Here is a 17,314-nt window from a genome sequence, read left to right as displayed (position 1 = left end):
GAGGCCACCCCAGGAGCCCAGGCTTTATTTTGCATCCCCCAGCCCAGCATGATGGAAACTCGAAGACTCAAAGATCTCGTTTCCCCATGTCCTTCCCCCCTCACTCCCCTTGAGTGTTGCATGTGCAGATTCAAAGAACCCTGAAAGCACACTCTTCCAACCCCAACAAACTCCAGGCTGTTTATGTCTGACTGGATTTCTAATCAGATACCTGAACTAAACGTTATTTATGTCCAACTAGGTTTCTAAACAGAAATCCTGCTTCCTTCCTGGGACCAAGCTTGGGTTTCTCTAGAGCACTTGGCTGGGTCTGAGTAACAGAGCCCTAACGCTGACCTTTCCCAACTGACATTCTTCTCACTAACGAAGCTTTGAGGGGGTGGGGAGACACTGCTGCAGCAGCAGAAACAGGAATGACAGGGTCAAGCAGAGGGCTCTTCTCTACCCGCGGTGCGGGGTCTCAAGGCAGGCAGGAAAGCACTCCTCCATCTCTCCGGTTCTGCCACAAAGAAAGATGCCTGCCGGGTTCTGCAGGCAAGGCCTTGCTGCTGTCTCTTCCATTTCAGGGCCTTGAGCTGCTTAGAGAAAGGCCAGAGACTGACGCTCTCACAGTCACTTTGTTACTCTCCAAAACCTTAACAAAGGCTGATGGCAGGGAGGGTGTGAGCACAGGAATGGCGCTGGCCCCAGGGGAGAGAGACGGGAGGAGATAGCTGGGCTGTGGTTAAGTCATTTATTGATTTTATTTCTAAAACCCACATAGCGCCACTTTGCCTCTTCCAGCGCTTCAAAGAGCTAATTAACCGCCCAATGAGCCCACCAGGGAAACCGGGCTTGTGGAGGAAGCAATGAGGTGAAGCCAAGGTCAAAGAGGGATGCCAGGCCCCAGGCCCTGCCCCCGTTCTGTCAGTTAAGGACAAAGAGAGACCATCTCCCTCTCCCTTTCAGTCCACCGAAGTTGAGGGCTTGCTGAGGGAGACCCAGTCAACACGCCTGGCTTCTGAGGATTCATTAACTCCTGCAGGCCTACAAGCAAAATACAGGCATCCCTGACAGGACCCAGACACCCAGGCTCTGCTCTGGATAAACAGCAGTGGCCAGTCCCAGCCTAAAACTGGAAAGTAGCCCAGGCCAGAGTTGTCCCCACTGGCCAGGGGCTGGGCAGCAGGAGCTTGCTGTCCCTCAGCCTCCCCGAAGGAAAGGCAGCCGGGGAAGGGCAGGCCCTAACACCTCTCCCCAGGGGCACTGCAGCACAGCAACAGCGGTGGCTGAACAAGGACCTCACCTCTCGTGGACAGACATGGACTTCCCTGGTGCTGTGACAGGCCCTGTCCGCTCCCCGACAAGAACGAACCGAACAGCATAGCCTGAGACCCTCTGCAAAGAAGTGCTTACAAAGCACAAGACAGGGCCCTTTCTCCTGCCCCCACCACTCCTTGAAGCTTGCACTGCTGGCAGGCAGCGAGTCACCAGCAGAGAAAGAAAAAGCCACTTGGCGGTTTTAATTTTAGCAGCTCTGAGCCTGACAGGCAGGATTAGTAGGCTTGACCTTTAGTGCTGATGTCTCCCCAGGACCAGAGCCTCAGTCAGGTGGCAGCTTCCAGGCACAAATCACAACTGGAGCTCACCAAATGTAGGGGTCCAAGCCCCAGGAAAAGGCCTTCAAAAGGACAGGGACCAATGAGTGAGGGAGGGAACCCTGGTTCTCAGCCATTAACTAGTAAACAAGAGTGAAAAGGTGGGGCCGCCCACACACCAGCTTCCCCCAGCAGAACTACACAGGGAGGCTGGTAGGGAGCTTCCTTAATGAAGGTCCCAGAGGCTTCCCTGGGAGAAGGGGATAAGTGGGGCCAGGGGCTGAACACAGGGAAGGTAACTGGTGCTGCTGCTGATGATGGCAGAGGGGGTTTAAGAGAAAAGAAAATAAACAGACCCAGAAAACCACACTGCTCTTTTATTCAATGGAACATCCCCCTTTAACGCAGTGTTGAATCATACACCGAAAAAAAAAAAGCCCAGAGAAATTTCTGCAGATAAACCAGTGAAGAGAACGCGCATTATACATTATTGTCAACATAATCACTCCATGAAGAGGGAAGGAAGAAAAAAGGAAGCAGAACAAAAACAAGGGGCTCAAACCCCTAGACACTGCAAAACATTCAGACGTTTGGGACTAAAATAAACTTTAAAAGGAAGCCTTCCAGGAAGGAGAGGAACAAATGGAATCTGAGGCAGCTTAGGTGCTCAGAGAGCGTGAAAAAGACTCTCTGGGCTGGCAGACAAGCCCAAGGGGGCTTAGGCACCCCACCTACCGCTGGCAGGGGTGCCAGGATGGATATGGGCCCTGGACCTGGGGATTAACCCACTACTCTACAAGGGTGGCAGAGACAAAACCTCACACTTAAAAGTAAAAAACCTCAGGGTGACTATGGCACCTTGAAAATCTTAGATCCAAAGAAACATCCCCCACCTCCCTCAACTAGCCCAACACTGATGGCCAAAAGCCTTTGCCTAAAAACCATTTGTTCCTCTCTCCTTAGAAAGAGAAGAACAAGGAATGAGAAGAGGGAAAGGAATCTAATTGCAGCAGAAGACCGGGGAGAGCATCTCCTTGGACGGAGTCTGAAGAAAAGAAAAGATAAGGAAATAACAAAGGAAAAAGAAAAAAATTAATAAAAATTTCACAATATGGAGCCAGCGTGTTCTGATTCCGTCCACAAAAATAACTCAGGCTGCTTTGCCGAACCATCCTGTCCACCAGGGGCGCTGCTGAGGCTGTCTGCCTGGAAGGGTCACCAATGGGCGCGGAAAGTCCTCACTCTCATGGCTCGGGCCATCGCTGCTGCGGGGAGGGATCCTGGCGGCCCGGTTTGGGGAGAGGCAAAGGGATTTGGGTGAGGAGAGAAAGAAGACAAAGAAGACACTCGATGCTACGGGGCGCCAGGAGAGCCCAAGCTGGCGCCCCTACTACCACCTGCCCGTTCCCAAGCGAGTCCTCAGTCGCTTGGCCCAGCCCGGTGCGTGCACACACACACATGCGTGCACACAATCACATGCGTGCGTCCCAATGTCTGGCTCCATATGGTGAGGTTCGGCGTGTTTAAACGAGACCAATTCTCTCTATATATAATATATATTTTCTTAAAAAACCGAGTCTAGTTCTGTGGTGGAGGCGGTGGGGGAGCTGGAGGCATCCCGAAGGGTGGCATGCCCGCCACCCCCATGCCCATCATGGTGACAAAGTTAGAAGGGTCCATGGGAGGCGGAGGAGGGGGGGGCGGGGCATACATCATGCCGGCGGAACCAGGAGGCGGAGGCGGCGGAGGGGGAGGGGCCCCGGGCGGCAGAGGCGGCTGGACCCCTGGGGGCAGGGGCACCATAGTGGGGTTGCCTTGCATCTGAGGGGCTCCTGGAGAAGCTGCGGCAGCCGCCTGCTGCTGTTGCCATGGCGGGATGGACCCTGTGCCAGCGCTCGTGGTGGTAGTCGTCGTATCTGGGGTGGTAAAGAAGCCCAAGGTCACACGCGCGGGGGCACACCGCGGCTCACTGCGGCTGCTGCCTTGGGATGGGGGGCGAGGGACGCCTGCTCCTTGCTTGGCATGCGGTACGGTGGTGGGGGGCGGGCAGGCGGGGCTGTCCTGGTGATGGGGAGTGGAGGGGTGGGCAGGACTACCCTGGGGTTAGCCTCGAGGTCTCTAGGCTTAACAGAGTAAGCCCTTTGTCACCAATGCCCCTGGAAGGGCTGAAGGGAAGGTACCAGACACAAGAACCGGCTCTGACATCCCTCCGCCCATCCGCCGCCACCACCGAACGCACATTCAACCTCAAGGCCACAGCTACCCTCCCCACTGCCTGGTCCCACCCCTGCAGTCTCTCAGGCCCCAGTCACATCCCTCTCCAGAGCATGCGTGCACCCTACCCCCAACCCTAGCCATAAGCATAGGCTCAGGCCAGCCAACAGCTCACACAGCCTGAGAGCCTGGACTTCTGGCACCCTACCTATGATGGCGGCCTCCCCCACCAGATCCCACAAACCTTTCCCCATAGACACCACGCCAAACATCAGCTCTCCTCCCCAAGACTCCGAGGGACCACAAGGCCCTTTCTGTTTACTCCCCATCAGAGACCAGAGTCTCATCCCAAGGTGCCTGCCTGCCTGAGCTGTGAGGGTCTTTCGTTCCTCTCAGCCCCAACCCCCCCAATCCCACCCACCCCCACAAGCCCAAAATATTCTACTCACTTTGCTGCCATGGCAAGGGGGTACTGGAAGCCATACTGCTGCTGGGCGGAGGGGGAGGCGGAGGCTGCTGCTGCTGCTGTTGCCATGGGGGAAGAGGACCAGAGGGAGGAGGCGGGGGCTGCCCACTGGGAGGCGGCGGCGGCGGCGGCATCATGCCCATAGGTGGCGGCGGCATCATACCTGCAGGTAGGTGGAGATGAGGGTGAGGCCTCAGGAGAGGGATTTGCAACAGAGCCCCCACTCACTCCCAGGCCTAGGCAGGTGACACCCTCTAGTGAGCAGACAGCCAGGCTCCATTACCTTTTCCTTGATGCAGGCGATAGACCCCAGAGCCCACAGGCGTACTTCCCAGGTACTGATCTTGATGGAAGGAAAGAGCAGGGACTTAGCAGGACACTGGAACTGGCCAGGGAAGACGACGCCCCCACCAACAGCTTATTTAGTCACACAACTTGCAATCACTACCCTTACAAAAGTGGTTCTGGAACACTACCTTAAGAGGTAGGCTTGTGCCTACCCCACACAGAAATTCCTTCCTGAATTAGGATGGGGTCTTCCTCCTACTGGGGCCCGAGCCTTAGCAAATCTCAGCCCAATACCTGAACACTTTGAGAGTTTCCAGTCTGCAGCGACCTGATATAAACCCTTACTTATCCCAAAGCCCCAAAGTTTCTGGTCTGACACTTACTTACCCATTGGAGGAGGGCCATGGTGCCCAGGTGGGTGGGGGCCCTGGTTCATCGGTGGCGGCGGCGGCTGCATCCACGGGGGTGGGGGTCCATTAGGGTTGTGCTGCATGGGATGTCCACCATGCCCACCTGCCAGGCTGGGTAGTGGGTGTGGGAAACTGTGGGGGCCACCTCCGGGCCCACCGGGCCCACCTCCATGCATGCCGTGGTAGGGCCGACTCTCTGAAGGACCAGAATTCATCCAGGGTGGGCGGCTCTGCGTGGTGGACATGAGAGACTATGTGAGAGCACTTCCTGCCGATGTCCCTGCCTGCTCCCCCTGGTGGCAACACTGTTCTTTCGGCTACGCCACAGGACCAGAACACAAGGACAAGCTCTTCCCTAACTGAGAGGTCCCCAAACATTCCTGACATCCCGAAAGAACAATGTTGCCAGCCATGTCCACCAGCCTGCTCTACCCAAAGCCCCTGGCCACAACCCTCAGTCTCTTAGGAAGAGAATAGGGGGCCGAGGCTGTTACAACCAGCCCCTGAAGCTCACCGGCGGAGGTGGGTTGTTGGCGGGAGCAGCAGGCCGAGGTGCACTGGCCAGAGGTGTGGTGGCAGGTCCAGAGGTGGAGCCTACAGATGCGGGCACGGGTGCCTCCCCCAGTTCAGCCATGAGGGACAAGTATTCCTTATCCATCCGTGCTTTATCCTGAGCTGACTGAGGGTCACCAGGCCTAAAGGTGGGGTGTGGAACACAAGGAGAAGGGAAAAAAACTTATTAAAAAGGAAACTTTTACTGTGAGGAATCTACACAGAGGAAGTTTTGAGGAATCCAGTCACCCTTTCTAACCCCTTTTTCAAATTAGTCTCATGAGCTCTTCAGTTCCATGCCCAGCTCTGCATCTGGGATTACCATGTGTATTTCTGCCACAGCAGAGACCACTGGGGCAAGAAGAGAGGAGACAGTAGGCACCACACCAGCTAGGAAAGCACAGGTTTTTCCAAATAGCAAGTTTCATCAATTTCTACATTCCAGGTTTGAGAAGAAAAACCTATACAAGGCTGAAGCAACTACCAGACCATTCTTAACAAAGCTTTTCCTAGCTACCACCCAAAGTCAAACAATGTTGCCATCAAGTGCTGGTTCCCAAATGGTCAACACACCATAGGTTGCTCAGTCTTCTTACACCAATCTCAAGTAGCAAATGGAAATTAATTTAATACTGAGCCACAGTGAACAAACACCCAGAGGGAAGTTTCCAGTTTTCCTGGGCTCAAGATGAACAATAGAACACGGGTATTCAGCACTGGCCATTTCTAATCTTTCTGGGCTTTAAATCACACCATTACAGACCACATTCACAGAAGGAAGCTTCTCTTGGATCTATAGGTAACAGGAACCAACCCATGTGCTCAAGAGCCGACTTGTACACCACGGGCTACCTAGAGACAACTACTCCCTCACCTCTGGAATTTGCAATCAGAAGCAATGTGGCCAGCCCCTCCACACTTGGTACACACTGTGGTATTGGTAATGCTGCGGGTTTCCGAGCTCTGCCAGGGTCTTAAGATCCTGTTGAAAGAAAAAAGTCACCTTGAGGGCTATGGTCAATCACCCTCCTTCCACAGGTTTTTCAGGCTTCTGTGCCCTCCTCTCTAAACCAACCACACACCTGTTATCGTCTTCCCGAAGGGTTCCATTCAAGCGAGCCAACTCTCGAAGCTGCATCTTCCGTAGATCGTTCTGGTCCTCAGGGGTCTCAATACCCTGCTTCAGGATGTTCCTTATCTGGTGAAGATGCCACAGGCCCAGTTATTTAAGTCCCAGGACTATCGACTACCACCTAGATTTCTGGCAAAAGGCTTCCTTTCTGGCTCCCTCACCTGTTCCACGGCTTTCTTCACATTCTCCATAGTATTGGCAGTAACCAGGGCATGAAGTGGCTCATCTTCTCCTGGCAGCATCTGGCCATCTTTGCGCCCGACCTTCCCTTCTTTCACAGACCCTTTCCCCCGGATCATAATCTTGGCGTTACACTCCTTCTCTATGTTCTTCAAGGTGTTCCCTCTACCAGAGGCAGAAAAGATCATTGCTATTACACACCTGAGACGCCAATTCACGTGCCAGAGGGGATCATTAGGCACTGGTAGGATACTGTGAGTGTAGAGAACTGGATTTTCCCACCAAGAGCTCCATGATCTCTAAGTTTTAAGGTCATAGTCACAGCAATCCTCAAGATGTGACTTCTCTGCGGTAAAATGGGGAAGTTAAGAAATTTCCTCAAGGAAAGGCTTGAACTTACCCAAAGTGAACATCCTACCAAAAATAGGAAGGAGAGCCACCAACGGCACCCGATTAGGCCCAAGACAGACGCATGTCACAGGTTCTTAGGAACTCTACATCCCACAGGATAGTACTTACTCACCTGGGCCCAATCAGCAGCCCCACAAAGTTGATTTCTGGATACTCATCTTGTGGAATCATAACTTTATCACTCACACGTGTTGCTGGAGGTCTAAGAAAGAAAAGATTCATAGACACTGCACATTTCTGTGATGACACAGGTAACTGACAACTCTTCTAGAAATAACCCTTGGCACCACGTGTTAATTAACAGGTGAGTGGGGGTTAAGGGATAGTTAGTACTAAAACTGTTCTACCACGGACCACATCCCATCTGCAGGTGTCCTTGTCCCAGATCACCTAAGCCTTCAGCTTACTTGTAATCTGCAGGTGGCTTGAAATCAGGGTTCAGAGCAACCATTTCAGTGATGAGGTTATGCCGCTCCTCTTCCAGCTTCTTGCGGGTGCGGAACTCACGAGTGTTGAGCCGCTTCCCCTCACTATTGTAGATGGGCTCAGGGGAAGGGGACCTGTGGGAAACAGACGACCGTTACCGCTCTGCCTTCACTTTTCTCTCATCCCCATAGGGCTAAAATAAGTCTTCCCCTGCCCCTCTGCCTCTCAGACCCTAACACAACATTCTTCGGAGGAACCAACCATAACGTGTGCTATTCAAGATCGTGTGGAATGGGGAGGTGGAAGCTGGCTTAGCATTAAGGGGGACGGGGATGTGTGTGAGAAAGGAAAAAAATTGTTCTGCTTCTAAAAGTGATGAGGGGGGAAAAAAGTCTGTCCTTCTCGGGGAAAATCTTTAGGACTATAAATGGCAAGGACAGTATCACCTTCTGGGTTCCTCTTGCCAAATGAGTTTTCTTTCATTTGAAAAAAATTAACAATATTACAACTTTATGAACCACGAAAACCCCAAGTTTAGGTAAAATGTTAACTCCTGCAGAGCTCATGCCCTATCAGGAAGAATGTCTGCACCCCTGTCACATGGTAAGTACGAGCTCTTTAACCCAATGCAACTGGGACTCAAGGCTACTGCAGCTACTTGGCCCCCACAATGGAGAGAGATGGTTCAAGGCTTCGTCTCTGCTTTTCCTTCAATGGCCTGGCTGGCTGCGTCCAAGGCCCAGGAGTCAACCTGTTTTCTGGCTGTTCGAGGTTAGGGAGTCTGGGTAGAGAAAAATGTTAAATTGCTAACGCAGCGTCTGAGAGAGGCTGCAAGTGCAGATTTGGTCAAGTACTTGTCTAGGGTCTGAACCTGCAAACGGCAAGGGGAAAACCTATGATTCTCCACCAGAGTTTACAAGTCCAGAAAGCAGATTTTCTCTCTCTCTCTTTTTTTAAGGAATAAAATGCTGTTGCTACAAGTAAAAAATAGTAATGATAAAATGGTCAGTTTACCACAGCTGGATTTTGCGGTAACAAAAAAAGAGAAGTTACACTCCTAGAATTCTGAGTTAAGATTACAAAAAGGATCATAGCTTGATATTCTGAATGAAAATTTAGTAGCAGCTGCAAGAAGGGAAGAGACCATGTGGATCAGGTTATTAAAAAAAAAAACATCCTGAAAATAGTCAAGACTCCTATACCCTTGGTTTAGTTGAGAGAACCTTGCCTAGTTGGAGAGCAAGGACTGAACTCGGCTGCTCCCACTGTCTTCAGCCTAAAGGGAACCATGTCATACCACGTTACACACACGATGGAATAAAAGGTCAGGTTTGTTCATGGCTAATGACGGCTAAATGATACCTCCGTTTCTAGCATCTGTATAAACTGTTAGCACAATCAAATAATAGTGAACAAAAGCAAACATACCCCAGCTCATTAGACTATCATCTTATACATTTACATCTATAAAAGATTTTAAAACATTTTTAACTTAAGCAACATCAGTATAGCATAAGTGGCTTAATATTGAGAATACACCTTCTTAAATAATCTTAAGAAACTCATGCATTTCCCTCCAACCTGGGCTCAAAAGCAAAACCATCAGGCATTAGGGCCTCTTTCAAACTGAATACAAGGGAGGAAAAAAACCTCTGCTCTGGTTTTATTTCTAACATGCTTGACATTTCTAATTCCTACCCCATAGCTGTCTAGAGTTAAGCATTTCTGGCTGATCACCAAAGTAAGTTTTACCAGTATGAAATTGGTCATTTAAAGGCCTCACAACAGTGTAACCTCTTTCCAAATTGTGGATGTGAAAGGCAAAAGTCAATATTCTAGAGGTCAGACTGGCCCAACTTCTTCACTTCAAACAGGCATCATATTGATCAACTAAATTCTAATCCCAATTCTCCAGGAAGCAAAGGTTTGTTAAAAACTCAACCTTTTGAGGAACTGCCTGGTAACCTGTAGACATATTAAAAGGAAAAAGGCCAAAAAGGCACTCAACAGTTGTGGTCTACAACCTACAATGCAAATCTTTAAAAAAAAAAAAAATCAAAATATAAAACACAACACAACCCTCCAATCAATATCTATAGGTGAAAAAATAATAAATTTAATTAAGCAAAATTAGAATCAATATAGAGAAATAAGTTGATTTGTTTCCTGACAAAGGGCAGCAGAAAGATGCTTAAGTGAGTGATTTCTAAAAACATCACATCATCTTCCTGATTGAACTATTGAGTAACAAAAACTAGAACCAATAATTTTTAAAGGAAAGTGTCAACTACACTGCATGCACTAAAAGAAATTTAATTAAGAGGGAAGCATACTGCCCTTCTGTTAAATGGACCAGATTTTAGCTGTTCAATTATCAGCCTGCCAATAAAAATTCCTGTTTAAAACGTTCACTTCTCTCAAACAGACTTTTTACTTTTCAGAGGTGGGAGAAACTGTAAACTGAAATATGACAACAGCTGTTGGAGGACAACACTCCCCTTAAAAAAAAAAAAAAAAAAGGTAATTTAGGGTTGGTTGCTTGCCTTCCCAACAGGTGAGAATATTCTGGCCCCTCCCAACACCTCAGGCAATTGGCCAAGGCTGAAAATTAACTGGCAGTGAAGGAAGTTGGTTAGAATCTCATCTATTTTAAAACCATGTCAAAACCATGAGCAGAAGACTGCAGCACTGAGTTGACCAGACTGAGTTTCTAGCCTGCTCAAACTCAAGTGATGCTCAAAAATATTCTTAATCCCTGAATTGTGTAGTACCTGTGAGGAAAATTCTATAGCCTGGGCTTTCAGCCAAAGCAGGTACTGAAAAAGGTTGGTTAATGGGCCACCTCACTGTCCCTACCAGTGGGTAAATCAGGTTAAAATCTACATGCTTACCAATTGAAAACCAGTTGTCCATTTTCCTGTAATTTTTGATTCTGCTAGTAATTAAATTTCATCATTTCTAACTGAAGACTGACCATATATACTGCTAATTTACACTCCAGTCCCCAGAATGGTCAGAATACCAGTTGTCTTACTAGGATTTTATTGAACTGACACAACATGTTGCCACCAGTAAAATGTATTGAGAAAAAGGTAAAAGCGTTACTGTCAGCTGGTTAAAACTGTTTCCCAACCTGTCCTCAGGGTTAGGGGGGATGCCCAGGTCTCCTGTGCGCAGTTTACGAGTCAGGTCTTCTATCTGCAGTTGCACTGGAAGAAACCAGGTTAGGAAAGAAAAAAAAGGATGGAAAAAAGACAATGTTACCAAAAAACATCTCAAATCTCAACAACAAGCATGAAGAACTCGGAGACTTTGAAAGGGACGACTGATCAGTGAACACATTGAGGCAAAAACCCCCAACCACTTATCGGCAGGAGTCCATTTACATCTATAAATATTTTTCACTCCAAAATGGTTATCACTTAAGGAAGCAAACAGTTTGTTGGAAGAGGGGTTAGCAGTAGACTATTCACTAACATCAAAGCAATTATTTGGAGGTATTTCACCTCTCCCTCCCCACCAAGGCTTGCTATACAATTGGTATCCAGAACCAAACCGTATGTTATCACCAACACCCTGTTTCCATCAAATTACTTTCTCAAGTGCAAGACTCTTGAGTTTTTCTTCATTAAATATTAAACACAGCCCAAAATGAAACTCAATTAACATGGGACAAGGAAAAATATCAGTTGAGCAAAGATCATTTTCAATGATACCAGGCTTGAAATTCCTTAAACCAGTAAAACATTTAATAACCATTTCAACAACCTTATAGAAGTTTGTACACAGTCCTTATGCATAATCAGATCCATACTAGTAAGGATCTCCCAATACCTGTTGCTTTTATTCAAATTTTATGACAATCCATATACCTTAATAAACCAGTTAACCATAAAATGCCAGAAGTCTGTTTTTAGACTTGCTCCTTATGCGGGGAATAAAAGTAGGTAGGGGTGCAGAAGATGGAAAATGTGGCTCAAGGAGAATATATGTGGCCCTCAGACCTTGACAGATGAGGCTGTATGTGAAAAAGAGATGAGGGTTTCACAAAAGTTCAGTGACTGCAGGGAAATATTACTCAGATGATTTCTCAAAATATTGGGAACTGCAGAACCAGATCGCTTTCTTTATCATGCTGAATAACCGCCTGTTTCTTACCTTTGTGGCATCTGAGTGTCCTAAGCACGCATCTCTAATAAGGGAAAGTCTTACTAGTTTGGGTTAAAGTTGAGTTGGCTCCAAGAATTAACTCATGTCTAACCCCAGACACACCCTTCTAATTTTAAATACATTCCACAGGGCTACAACATACCCATTCAAAATCTGAAGAAGTGAAAATCCACATTAATACCAAGAGAAGATACTGAGGACATTCTGTACAAGGCAGCATGAGAGACAGAGACGCAGTAAGACACACATGGGCCCGAACGTTCTTTTATGCCAGAAAAAGTTCTGACTTGGTGTTCAAATACTAAGTCAAGTACTTCAGGTGAAAGTAACCTTCATGGAGGTAGGCAGTCCTCTTGACTGGGACTGTAGCGGTATGGGATCTGACCTGAGTAAACAGTAGCACCTAAATCAAAAAGAGGCTATTTTCCTAAGAGCCGAGACCTACACCAGCCTCAGCTTTGATTCTAACTACTTTGATTATAGCTATAAATAAGCCCTTGAGGGCCCAGAGCAATAACTCCCTCCGCAGGAAAAGAATTGGAGATGTAAATTGTTTTTTCCCATTTTCTACATCTGCTTGTGTCCTTGGAATAGCACTCCACTAGGGACATTTTCATAAGGTTGTCAAGACCTGGACCAAATATGAGACGTAACGGGGTGGGTGGGAGGAGATTGAAACAGTGGGAAAAAAAGATTAGTATTGTAAAAAGGTGATAGACAATTCCAACACCTCAGAATTCTCAGCAGTCTAAAAACATGAGAGATTAAGATCCTCAACAACAACAATGTGCCAGCCTTGAAGATTTTTATTCATGAAGGCCACAGCCTCACAGGTCTAGGAGGCATCTGCCCTAGTGTACTCCAAAGGGGATGTTTATTTGGTTAGTAGGTAATGTTTACCAAGTGAATTCTGAAACAGCTCCACAGGTACATAAAGGTAAAACTTGCATTAAAGACGTATTTTTAAAAAAGGTAATTTTGAGATTAACTTCATTACTACTGTAAACAGTCAATCTTAATTCTCAAAGTTTCCCAACTGTTAAGATCTATTATCCTAAATACCTCATTATTCCATATCCAAGCAGTATCCCTTTCCCAGCAGAATTCTTTAGTAGTAAATACAAGAGCCCTCATTTTAAGACAGCTCTCCAAAGACCAAGCCAGAAAAGACACTGAAGGAAAGGTTAAATTCAACAAAATGGTAAAAAGGGGTGCACTGTAAACACTTTCAGAACCGAACCACTTTTTGATTGAGTTCCCCCCTTTCAGAAAGTACCTAAAAAAAAAAATAAATAAAAGACCACATTTTAGGGAAGGGAGAAATATGAAATTACGGTGAAAGGTCATGCTGTGAAAAGGTACTCAGTTTACAATACCTGCAGTGTCCTCCACTGGGGCAGTGTCCAGAGAGGCATTAAGACACTCACCTCATCAACTGGCAATGAACAGCAACTGAAGGGGGTAGTGTGTGTGTTTGTGTGCTGGACTGGGGACTATTCTCACTCCTAACTGGGCCCCTCTATCCTCTGGCACTCATGGAGAACACCATTATTACAAACAGACCAAAACAAAGAGCTACAAATGCAAGACTCAAAGAGCAAAAACTGATGGATTATATCAAAGTCACAAGTACACCCGATCATACCTCTCAGAAAAAGAGAAAACTTTAAAATCTCAAATTTTCAAGAAATAAAACGTTGCTCAGAACATACTCTAACAATCTGAAAATGCATTTGGGTGCAGAACGTGTATTTACCTATATAAGCTCTTTCTTGTTCCCGAGTAAGTCCAGGGGGAATAACTGTAGGCATTCCTGGAATCACAGTCTTCTGTTCCATTGTGTCTTGGTTCCAGCGGCTTCTCTTCCGCTTCTTACTTGGGAAGTCTAAAGGAGATAAAGTTCATCAGATGCAAATGAAAAGCAGCAGAGAAACCATGAACAGGCCGTTTAGGATGCTTATGACACTATACACAACCTCAGTAGACTGTGAAACTGAGAACCTAAAATGGAAATGGCAAAGGATGGAAGACAAACCTGAGGAGTCAAGAGACATATGGCCACTAGAAGGGGACCTGGACCTGGGTCTGAAAAGTTAAGATTTCACTTTTTTTGTCCACAAAAGTTCTGTGATGTAAACAAGATAAATTTCGATGTGTAAAGCTACAAATAATGAAATAAAATGTTTAGAAGATACATACTACATCTGGTTCATGAATGCCTTAAGAGCTCCAAGGAACAGAAGAGCAGAGTGAATATTTAGACAAGTCTATAAAACAATATGGGGGCCTGCTGGCTCCTCCCACCTCCACCTCTCCACCAATCATCTTTCTAAAGGGGCCAGTATACAACTAAACCCATGGCTTCTAAGTCAAGAAATCTCAATTCTTCAACAAGATCACTTTTTTCTCTGAAGTTTAGCCAAGATCAGCATTCAATTTTCCTGGTCAGTTGAATACTTAGTGTCTTAAGGGTTTATCAAAAGTTCGACAAAGAAAAAGCTATAGGATAGTAGCCAAAACCCCATCCCTAGTACACAAACAGAAACACCTTAACACTTGGTACACAAGACTTCTACTTCTCAGGGGCCAGGCCCAGGGGGAAGGCCTAAAGAGGAGAAGGTGTAGCAGACTTCTTCAAGGTAGATACAGGGAGATTAGGGAAGAAACAGAATTCCCTCCCCCAAAGAGCCACACAAAAAAATCGGGCCCAACCATCGCCTTAAGACTTTCAACTTCTTTGGTTCTCTGTAGTAAAAATCCTGCCTTACTGCGTAAGTAGAGAAGCTAGTCTTGGTACTTTTCTCCCTTTACGGCTCTACAACCAAGGAAGAGAATGCTCCACGTCGTTGACCCTTTCATACCCTCCAGACATGAACTCAGCACGCCATCCCCTAGAAGACCCCCTCCACAACCTCTCCCCTACACTACAGGCGGAGAGCAACAGGGAAACGTCTCCCCGCCTCGCTTTTGGTAGGACCGCAAAGCCTGGGCTCCACACTGCGCCTGCGCGCAACAAACCTCCCGCCGTGCCCGCTCCCTCCCCTAACGCGCGTGCGCACTCGAGGCCCGAGAACCAGGCCGCGCGCTCCATGGCGCCTCCGCCCGGGCCTCCCCGTGCGCGCGCGCGCGCGCCCCTGCCGCGTGCAGCCGCCGTCGCCGCCGCTGCGCGCCCCTCAGCCGGCCGGGCCCGTCCGCGCGGCGCCTCTCGCGCTCTCTCGGCCCGACTCACCTCCTCCGCCGCCGGCCGGGCCCGGCTGCTGGTCCTGACATGGCGGCTGGGGTGGCGGCGGCGGCTGCGGTGGCGACACCCGCTGGTAGAGCGGCGGCGGAGGGGGCGGCTGCGGCGGCGCGTACGAGGAGCCCGGAGAGGGCGGCGGCGGCGGCTGCTGGGGAGGCGGGGGGGGCGGGGGCGGCGGCGGCGGCGGCGGCAGTGCCGCGAAGGGGAAGGCCGCGGTCAGGGCCCCCACCGAGCCCACGGGCGGGGGCGGCGGAGGCCCGGGCACCAGCAGCCCCGCCCCAGGCCCGGGGGCAGGCGGTGGCCCCGGCTCGAAGTCCCCTTTAGGACCAGGAAGAGGGGGGAGGCCGGGGGGGCCCAGCTTACCCAGCGGCGTGGCGTTCGCTCCGGTCGCCATGGCGCCCCAGGGGACCGGCACCAGCGGCTCCTTTTCGGCAGCGGCGGCTTCTCCTTCGCGAATCTTCCGGGGGGGGGGGACTTGACTGCGCTGCCGCGGAACGCGCGGACCCCGTCCTCTCACGCGGCGGGCGGCGGCGGCGCGAGACGCACAAAGAGGGAGGAGAGAGGGCGCCGCGGGGGCGGGCCGGGGGCGACGGGGCCGGGGCCTGGATTGGGCCGGGCCGAGGCAAGGGGTTGGAATCGGCGGCCTACGATTGGTGGAGCCTTAACTCTTCTCGATGCGCGCTGGGATTGGCCGGACCGTTAGGCCCGGCGAGGAAATGGCGGCCGAGCCTGGAGAGCTGGGAGGTGTCGCAGCGCGCACTTCATTTGTTACTGCGCGAACTGAGCTCGGAGTCCAGAGAGGAGGAGATAGGGTGGGGCAAACTCTATGACATATGGGGCCAAGAGCTCTCTCATTGGCTGGAGTTGAAGGAGTCAACCAAGCTCGGTTGCGTCGTACTGTCATGAGATTGGCTGCCACTGATTAGATTTTTTCCCACTCCCCCGGGGAGTAGTTTCCCTGGGTTTAAGCTAGAGGTCTCGGCGGAAAAGCCCAAACTGAACGAGATTTAGGGTCCGGGAGGAGTGGTGCAGGAGCGCGCATGCGTAGGTAGGGCAAACCCCACTCTCAGCCCCTGGCTTCACGGTCGACCCTCCGGTTCGGCGCAGAAGCCCTAGGTGACGTTAATTCTCGATTCCCATGGTAACCCGGAACCTAGGGACAAGGGAGGGGCTGGCGCGCGGCTGTAAACCAGATCCGTTGACGACTCAGGTAAAAGGAGATTTCCTGTTTTCTTTGAAAAAAATGAAAAGAGGAAAAAGCTATAAAATAGAGTCTTATTGAAGGATTAAAAACGGTGTCTGAGCCTACTGAAGTACACATATCTTAGATGGAAAGCAATATGAAGTCAGTTCCAAAGTCAGTTTACAGATACAGATGCATTTTGGTTAGAATCCCATGAGGTTGGGCTTGATTAAGTCATCCTTAAGTCATATAAAATAATAACTAGGAAATAGTGGGGAAACTTGTAAACGAGGTTGAGGAGGAGCTTGCCTTTACAGATAATACACACAGTATAAAAGACACAACAGTGAAACAATGTGATATTGTTGTAGGAAAGACAGCTCAGTGCAACAAAATAGCGTCCGGAAATAGATTCCCCATATATAGGTAGAAATACCACAAAAATAATAGAAAATGAGCAAAGACTATGAATAGGCAAGTCTAAGAAGAGCAATTCCAAATAGCCAGAAAACATCAAAGGGTACCAACATCCCAAACAGGGAACTGCAAATTAAGGTGATAATCTTTAAGTAACCATCAAATTGCAATAAATAAATAGTGCTAACACCTACTGTGAGTTCTTTTTTGGAAAAGCATTGTTATCTATTGTATCCCTTTCAAGAAAAATTTAAAAAACCTTTCAATGTAGCAGCCCCACTCCTGGGAATCTGTCCCAAAGAAAGGCACGTGATTATGTAATGTATGTTCAAAGTCTCCTACTGCACTTACCACAGCATTGTTTGTAATGGCAAAAACCTGGAAACAAAGTGAATTACCATCAATACGTGAATGGGTGAATAAACTACATTATCCATAACCTGAATTAGTAGGCAGCCTTGAAAAGCAGTTAATCCATACCTACGACCTAGAAGGACCTCTGTGCTGTATTGCTGTTAATAAGAAACAAAGTAGAGAAATATGCATTACACGATCTTGTTTTTGTAAAATGAACAGTCTCTATATGTGTGTGCATGTTTGCATGTGATTATATGAACATAGAGAAAGCTTTGGAGGATGTACAACAAGTC

The 17,314-nt window shown here is 48.6% G+C and overlaps 1 protein-coding gene across 15 annotated transcripts; it reads right to left on the bottom strand.

Annotated features, from left to right (window-relative positions):
* Positions 1-1,936: 1,936 nt before the first annotated feature.
* Positions 1,937-15,842, bottom strand: SF1 (splicing factor 1). 15 transcript variants are annotated; one of them, XM_074371786.1, is made up of 14 exons: positions 15,056-15,842; positions 13,583-13,711; positions 10,790-10,865; positions 7,638-7,790; positions 7,343-7,432; positions 6,801-6,984; positions 6,590-6,705; positions 6,382-6,489; positions 5,470-5,650; positions 4,933-5,206; positions 4,541-4,600; positions 4,241-4,420; positions 3,289-3,493; positions 1,937-2,857 (listed from the first exon to the last, which is right to left on the bottom strand). In XM_074371786.1, the coding sequence occupies exons 1-14, from the start codon at positions 15,456-15,458 to the stop codon at positions 2,728-2,730; spliced, it is 2,289 nt and encodes a 762-aa protein (XP_074227887.1). In that variant the 5' UTR covers positions 15,459-15,842; the 3' UTR covers positions 1,937-2,727. The 15 variants fall into 15 exon arrangements, with proteins under 15 accessions (XP_074227887.1, XP_074227895.1, XP_074227897.1 ...); XM_074371794.1 differs by having other exon boundaries at positions 4,929-5,206; positions 15,428-15,840; XM_074371796.1 differs by having other exon boundaries at positions 4,541-4,595; positions 15,428-15,840.
* Positions 15,843-17,314: the final 1,472 nt, after the last annotated feature.

The sequence above is a fragment of the Camelus bactrianus genome, chromosome 10 (genome assembly GCF_048773025.1).
Source record: "Camelus bactrianus isolate YW-2024 breed Bactrian camel chromosome 10, ASM4877302v1, whole genome shotgun sequence".
Taxonomy (NCBI): domain Eukaryota; kingdom Metazoa; phylum Chordata; class Mammalia; order Artiodactyla; family Camelidae; genus Camelus; species Camelus bactrianus.
The sequence above is the reverse complement of the archived record's forward strand: the minus strand, read 5'-3'. Positions and strand labels throughout refer to the sequence as shown.

What these genes read in the sequence shown, in the direction of transcription:
- SF1 (XM_074371785.1), bottom strand. Translation starts at nt 15,458, where the DNA reads ATGGCGACCGGAGCGAACGCCACGCCGCTGGGTAAGCTGGGCCCCCCC. An exon ending in ACAAGAAAGAGCTTATATAG is followed by an intron (nt 10,866 to 13,582) that starts GTAAATACACGT and finishes GGTTTCTTCCAG; the next exon opens with TGCAACTGCAGATAGAAGAC. An exon ending in TCTGATTGCAAATTCCAGAG is followed by an intron (nt 5,651 to 6,381) that starts GTGAGGGAGTAG and finishes CCCCACCTTTAG; the next exon opens with GCCTGGTGACCCTCAGTCAG.